Here is a 7,634-nt window from a genome sequence, read left to right as displayed (position 1 = left end):
CGGTGAGCTCCGCACCCCCACAACCATGGCCATGGCCTCCAAGATCATTCGCAAGCTCCGAGGCGGGAGCAAGAAGAGCCGTGGCCGGGGAGGGGCGCCCGGCCCGGAGGCCCGACCGGGGGACCTCGCCCCGGGCCTGGAGGAGGAGGAGGACGAGGAGGAGGCGTACCGGGTGGCCGCTCGCCTTGGGGGTACCCTGAGCTTCGACTCCGAGCTGCCGCGAGATCTGTCGAGCGGCGACTCGGCCGAGTCCGAGCGAGCGACGCCGGAGGACGCCGAGTGCGGGGGGCTCCCGGCGGAGGTGGAGCTCGCGGCGGGGGGAGGACGAGGAGGAGGCGATGAGCAGGCGGCGGGTACGCGCGCGGTTTGAGCGCAGCTCCTGTTGCGCCCCACGACACCAAATAACCGGCTATGGCACGGACACTCGGCTTGCTGCCAAGCGCGTCTCATCAGCAGCATGGGATCAACGCAAGGGAGAGAGCCGTGGACTGGGGTGGACATTCAGTGTCTCGTCAGCAGGGCCCAGGCTGCCTTGAACCAACGCTGTTGAGCTTATACGGCTGTCAACCCGCACGGGTCACCCCGTAGTCGTGTACAGGGAAATTGAGTTTTCAGGTCCATACGGCGTAGAGCCGTTTCAATGCGGGCAATTTTTGTCTTTCTCCCTTGCGATGGGACTTTGTAGGATGAACGTTGAGATGTATAAGAGGCACGGGGTGACCAATATGGTCTGAATTGGTCTGTAATAAGATAGGCACTGATAAGGGGTTGACGGGTATCAACTTAGATGTTTATAGATATGGTTTCTTGAGAAATGTCAAATACCCCATGAGTCTCCTGTCCCGTCTGTTTTCATGTCCCAGGAGAATCTCCTGACCCGTGCTATACAGCAGCAGATTGGCTCACAATGTAAAGGTTGCGAATTCAATTTGTGTTTGGGAGTTTACTCAGCCCGTCATCCGTCCGTCCTGCGTCTATAAAATAAGTACATATTGGGAGGTGTCAACACTGGTTGTCCTATGGATATACTTACCCTCGTCATAGGAATGTGGAATTTCTACCACTCATTTAGAGCTGTAAACATGAGATTTGAGCGCTGCGTCAATGCTCATTTGAGCAGGAAATCAATTTTAAATGTGAACATTGCCCTGGGCATTGGAGTAGTATTTTTTGCCGACAGACATGTAAACGTGCGTCACGGACAGGAGGAGACCGAGCAGATGACTCGACCCGGCTCACCAGTGCCCTGCAGGCCTCCTTCCGGTGCAAGCGCGACCAGCAGCGGCGGCAGCAGCAGCGCGGCGACTCGCTCACCTTCGAGGTGGTGGCAGCGAACGTGGTGCAGGAGTCCGGCTCCAAATACGTGGTGCGCAATTATACGTGTCGTCCAAGAGGTCACCCTCATTTGCACCAGTCACTCGCTCGCCAGCTTCAGTAGCTTCCTTATCACTTCGATAATGTAACTACCCATGGTTATACTGTTCCTCGTCAACTTCACTTATCGCATCCTCCACCCGTGTTGAGAACTCGGTCTACGAGACTATTTTGTCCTATCAGTACAGTGTTCAACCACCACACTGCAGATCGCCAAACTTCTCTCTCTGCTTCTTCCCCCACAGTGCTCCACTTTGGATACTCTCCCGGCATCGCCTTTTCCAAAGCTCTTATGTAACAACCTCTCTCAATTCAAGACGCGTATTAACAACGTAATTATTTCAACTTTGGTAGGACTGTTTGTTGCTGGGTGCTTAATGTGTTTGGCCTTTGCGCCTGTTTTCAGCCAACTGCATTTTAGCAAAGAATCACGAAGGCCTTTCCCAAAACATGGCACGTTGGGCCAATGGTTCCAAACACCTGCCATTGACCCAATTTAGCTTTTTTATTGGTAGACACCAGAATCTTCACAACATGAAAGCCGAGCCGCAGTAGAGAATGCAGATACAAGACAGCATATTGCACCCAAGGCAATTTGCCGGAGTGTTATTGGTTGGCACACCTTGAACTCCGTCAAGTGCAAGTGAGGTACGAATTGGGGGCTTCACCCAAGATATGACAACAGCAGGATTCCAACTTTGGCCGAATGTATGCTTTGTTTAGCAAAAGTAATAATTGTGCTGTGCAATATGGCACGAAAACCAAGCTTCTTCAATGGCTCCTTATGCAGATGAGTAATTTAGTAATACCCTAGTTTATGTGGGGGATGTGTTCCTGAAAGTTGCAACGAATATTAAAACGACATAAGTCAAAGCAATTTGTCTCATAAAAATGGGTTTCCTGCAGATGTACAACACGTTCAGGCTATATTCGGTCTCAGTATTATTAAGCCATTCAAGATAGATTAAACCACTCGGTAAATATTTTCTGTAGAAGTGACTGCTGTTGTTGATCACCAATACCGGTGCGCGTGCAACTGTGGGAGCGGTAGAGTAGCGGTTCGCACGCTGCGCAACAAACCCAGCGACCCGAGTTCAATTCCCGCTCACCGCCAACACCAGTGACGATTATCTGAACCAGACCTGGGCCTCCCCTATGTCGACTCAGCCTCAAATGAGTACCTGGTGTGGTGTGTAAACATCACCACTGGGGAGACAAAGGCGGCCGGGCGTGGTGTTGGCCACCCACTCCCTCGTGTGCCATGCCGGCCTTCATAGGTGCTTACTAACAGCACTTGCCCCAACAGTCTGTTCAGGCTATACGGGGGATCTTTGTCTTTGTTTGCAGCTGTACACTGTGCTCGTAGTAACGAATGGCTGTCTCGATGACAAGAAGGCGTCCATCAACCGTCGGTACTCGGACTTCTCCCACCTGCACAAGACCCTCCTCCGCTCTGCGCCTGCAAATGACGACAAATCGGACGACAATGATGACAACATGCGGTACCGCCGCCAGTTTGCCAGACAACTCTCTTCGGTCTCGTTTCCCTCCAAGAAAATCGCCGGGAACTTCACAGCCGTGACGATAGCTCGGCGAAGTCGGGCATTCGAGCAATACCTGTCTCACATCACGCAGATACCCTCCGTACGTGGCACCCCCAGCCTCTGGGCTTTCTTCTGCCTGCCTGATTTAAAAGCTGGGCACAGCGCAATCCGTGGAGGGGATTACGATGGAGCCCTGCAGAGCCTCACCAATGCCTTGCATCTGCAGGTACATGTTTTATGTTTAACACTCATTTTGTGTTTTTCATGTTCACGTCAAATCATGGGAACATGTTTCACAGACAAGAGTCTGCAGTTAGGGGGTAGTGATGCTGGTATATGTGACAGCAATTAAATAATATACGGGTAATTTTTCAAATTCGGCAAATTTGTACCATAAATCCGGCACACAATGGTTCTTTATCGTACACTGTGAAGCACACAGCGCGTAATATTTTTGTGTTTAGTTTTTTTGTCCTTGTTTTTTTCCCCCCGCACCTCCGATGAGCACGGTTGGCTCCGTGCGGTGCGAAATAACCCATAAAATAATACGCAAAGAATTAACCAGGGTGTCCTGCAACAAGCTCAATGAACACGGAACTGCTGGGTCATGTCATCACCCTGTGAGCCATTTGTAAAATAGTGTATATTTTGGAACGTACATATTGAGGCGTGAAACATTACAATGCGATAATTGGTGACATTTTATTCTTGCCTGTGCAGGAAAAGATAATTCCTCCTCCATCACACAAGTGGGAGCTTCCTCCCACGCTGTCTGCAATGGCAGTGTGCTGTCAAGCACTGGGCAGACGAAACGAAGCGCAGGGACACTGCCAGCGAGCCCTCCAGGTCATGGGCTCCGCTGACGACGAGGACGACGACGAAGACGCCAACACGGCCGCCGAAGATCAGGGTGGTCCCGGCGTCGAGGGCTCAGGTGGAGCCGCATCGAGGAAGGCGAACGGCGGGCAGTGGGGTGACCTTCTCGTCGCTCTCCTAAGTGCAAACGTTCACCTGTCCTGGCAGTTGGGCTTGGACAAGAGAGAGAGCGAAGCCAGGCTGCAGAGACTGCAAGGGCGCCGAAGTGCGGGGTGCCGCAGCCCGCTGTCTCTCAAAGAGTGGGTTATCCAACAACATCTCCAGTGAAAAACCAACGTCATCGTCGTTTTAATGGCTGTGCAGAGAACCGTGGACACCCTGAACAGCTGCGTCCATTCTCTGCAGGTCACAAAGATGTAGTACATTTGTGCAAAAGGTGACCGAAACATTTATAGAGGGGTTGTTAAAGTAATGTTTGTTTTGCCGGTAACCGCATGAAAATTAACCCAGTATTAAAATCGGTTACCGGTGTGCTGCACATAGACAGTGTCTCTAGCAAAACAAAAACACGTAACATGTTTACCTCTTTCACTGAGAAAGGGAGCTGCCATGGTATAATGGTGAGGAGCACACTGGACTTGCAATCCATAGGTCACCGTTTTGATTCAATATCGTGGCGCAGCAGTTTAATTGGGAAAGTTGATTAATTCCCCCACTCCAATGCCTGTCCCCCACTTGCTGTACTGTTTGAATCGGTGCGCATTCATGACTAAAATTCCACTGAAATTGTATGGCCGTCCCCCACAGTTCAGAACCAGTAATTTTGACAACGGTTTACGGGTTACCATTTGTGACAACCCGAGTTTATGAAGGGACACCACGCTCTGGCCTCGAATGAGATTTTACCATATTTGCCTACTTGAGTGGCTTGGCCATTTATAGTACAGCCAAGGGATGGAACGAACACGTGTCATCCCTCGGCTGCCGCTCCATTTTACACCATTGTCCATCATCCCTTCTAGCCGTGATGCGTCCTGTCCACGTCCATTATTTTTTTCCTAAAATGTTTGGATGTCATTAAGCTGTGTATATTCTACAACCTATGTGTCTCTGAATGTAATTCTTAAGCAGTGGAAACATCTCCCTCTGTTGATTTCCTGTCTCAGAAACTCAAGAGAAGCGCTACTATTGTGTTTGCAGCACCACTCCACTGCTACATGTAGGAGTGCAATACAAAAGTTGACAGCCTCAGTCCGTATAAGTGAAATGTACTAATACGAGCCAAAGCAAAATCTGTCAGTGGTTTAATGATGCTGATCAATTGGTGATGAAGTATAGATAGCATGCAAAGGGAGGTATATAGTATTAGTTTGCACTTTTGTAAATGGATCAAATCTTAAACCACACGTTAACAGACTTGCTTTGAATTTCGTAAAAAAAGCTGATTTGGAGATTTTGTGCTGTGATGTCATTGTATACATGAAAACGTCTAGTACATCACTATATAGCGCAATTCATACATATAGTGCATATCTTATCCTGTCGTATCCGTTATATCAATTATTAATTTTAATTGTACATGCTGAACTTCTTTTTGCACCATACATAGCCAATCGAGACATACAAATTCCACCTCCAAAGGCTGTAGGAATTTGTAACGTGATTTTTTTTTTTTTGCGCGTGGTAGACCACGGAGGGAGATGGCAGCAGGAAAAACCGGCAGTCACAATATCTGAAGCGCTTGTCCTATCTTGGGACGTTGGACCAACTTAATTCATGAGTGTTTACCCAGGACGCTATTGAAAACGACTCTTCTTGGTCCGTTGAGTTCTCAAATTGATAAGAAAAAAAGGCTTGCTTGTCTCACACACCAATGGAGGAATTTACTTGACGGTTCACAAACAGAAGTTTTAGGCCAAATCAAGCACCTGGATAATTGCAAGGAAAAACGTACACTGACAACTGATACACTTATAGATTCTAGATTTAAAGCTTTCGTGACTGCAAGGATCCATACTCCATACTCTTTGGTTCTATTCGGTAAAATCACCTAGGTGATTTTTGTTTTATTTTTTACCTACGTGACTTTACCGAATAGAACCAAAGAGTACACTTATAGATTGTCATCCACGTGCTGCACCTCCTGTGGTCGTGAAAAGGGAAGGCTGTATTATATTAATTTTGAGCTGCTTAAAGCTGCAGATTTGCGCACCTCGTGTCAGTTTTAGAGCTGGCTTACTGAGACGAGATATCATCGCACTTGAAACCAAGAAGAGCATTCTGCGAGAGCTCTTGCACATTTTTACGAGTAAACGGTTTGATTGCCTTAACACTCAACGGTGCCTTTTACTAACATGAAGATGTTGACTTTTGGTGTTTATAAAAAAAATAGCAATAAAATGCAATACAACACGGAAATAATGCTGCCATTATCTTTGCACTGTTTGTGCAAGTCGTGACATTAAGCCTCAAGAGTGAAGTGCCTGTTGGAACCAGCAGGTTAGGGTTTTTTTATGCTGATATTTTGATCTAAATCAATTATGCTAAATATTCTCATGATCAAAATAAAAGATATTAAAACATTAGATACTGTGACTTTATTAAGTTTTACTTGTTGAAGGATGTGAAAGACAGGTGCAGGTAATGTGCATCAAAACAGGCAGCACGAAAGATTGCCTTTAAATATCTGCCAGTCACCAACTCTGGTTCAGGCAAACCGAACTTGGCGAGGAGACACTGTCGAATGCGCTCTGTAGCCTGCTAGTGTTGAACCAATGCTGCGACTAAGATACACTCCGAGTAGCTGATTGGATGTGTAACAAATACCTCCTCTCCGTGTTAGGTAGAGGGTCAGGACATGTGAACGAGGCGGATTATTTATTTTGTTACATTCCCCACTGATGTTAATCATTTGTTTTGCACAGTAACATTTATGGAGTTTAAGCAGTAGTCTAACATTGCATCCTGCTCCGAACAACTTGAAAGCTTGCTCCCAGAGTGCTTTGAGTACATATTAACATCTCGCCACCGCGGCATTCGCGGTGGCGAGATGTTAACTGCCTCTCCTGGTATACAGGAGGTCGTGGGGCCAATTTTGACACCGACGCCTATATATTTGGAGCTTGCGTGTCTCTCCCCGTCGTTACGCGGATTTTTATCCGGGTCCTCTGGTGTTTACCTCCACATTTGGAATAATGTGTTTCGAGTATTTGGCTGCGATACATTTCCACATAAGCCACTTTGTTGAGCTATCATTTGTGGCCAGGTCGCTTAAAAAAATCTATATAACTCAGTGGGCCTTACCTGGTAAAATGAAATAGTTTAGTAAAATAGTAATAACAATTTCCTCTGTGATGTTAATACTAATTTTGGACTTGCATTAAATTTTCAGGGGCATATATTTTTCGTAGGACAGTCCCCGACTTACGAATGGGTTCCGTTCCTGGGCTCCCGTTCGTAAGTCTAACGGCTCATAAGTCGGAACACAGCAATGTGCCGTATTTAAAGGCACGTACGGTCACCGTGTTCTAAAATGTTATGGTTCAACAAGAGGAAGCATTGTTAAACTCATAAGACATTGTAAATCAGTCATCGACTTTATAACCGGATTAGTTACCGAGATCTATTCGTAAGTCGAAACAAAAATGCACTATTTAAATGCCCATACGGTTAGTATTATGAAATGTTATGGTTCAACAAAAAGGGAAGCGTTATTAAACTACACAGAGACAGACCAACGACAACGGTCTCCCTTGTAGCCTGCACAGACTGTTGGGGCAAGTGCCGTTAGCGAGCAGCGCTTATAAAGGCTGGAACGGCACACGAGGGGGTGGGTGGCCAGCGCCACGCCCGGCCGCCTTTGTCTTTCAAGTGGCGATGTTTACACCGCACCAGTTACTG

At 47.4% G+C, this 7,634-nt stretch overlaps 1 protein-coding gene across 1 annotated transcript; it reads left to right on the top strand.

Moving 5' to 3' along the window:
* The first annotated feature begins 25 nt into the window (after positions 1-25).
* LOC116952171 (sorting nexin-21-like) lies at positions 26-6,319 on the top strand. Its single transcript, XM_032971292.2, has 4 exons — positions 26-353; positions 1,206-1,366; positions 2,722-3,144; positions 3,639-6,319. Exons 1-4 carry the CDS (start codon positions 26-28, stop codon positions 4,059-4,061), a joined length of 1,335 nt encoding a protein of 444 aa, XP_032827183.1. The 3' UTR covers positions 4,062-6,319.
* The last annotated feature ends 1,315 nt before the right edge of the window (positions 6,320-7,634 follow it).

This window comes from Petromyzon marinus, chromosome 45 (assembly GCF_048934315.1).
Source record: "Petromyzon marinus isolate PM22_M1 ecotype Great Lakes invasive population chromosome 45, UKy_Petmar_22M1.pri1.0, whole genome shotgun sequence".
NCBI classification, from domain to species: domain Eukaryota; kingdom Metazoa; phylum Chordata; class Hyperoartia; order Petromyzontiformes; family Petromyzontidae; genus Petromyzon; species Petromyzon marinus.
Note: the sequence above shows the minus strand (reverse complement) of the source record. Positions and strands in the feature narration are given on the sequence as shown.

Coding starts and splice junctions, on each gene's coding strand:
- LOC116952171 (XM_032971292.2), top strand. CDS start 26: ATGGCCATGGCCTCCAAGATCATTCGCAAGCTCCGAGGCGGGAGCAAG. Junction 1,367..2,721: donor AGTCCGGCTCCAAATACGTG/GTGCGCAATTAT, acceptor CTTTGTTTGCAG/CTGTACACTGTGCTCGTAGT. Junction 3,145..3,638: donor CCAATGCCTTGCATCTGCAG/GTACATGTTTTA, acceptor TTGCCTGTGCAG/GAAAAGATAATTCCTCCTCC.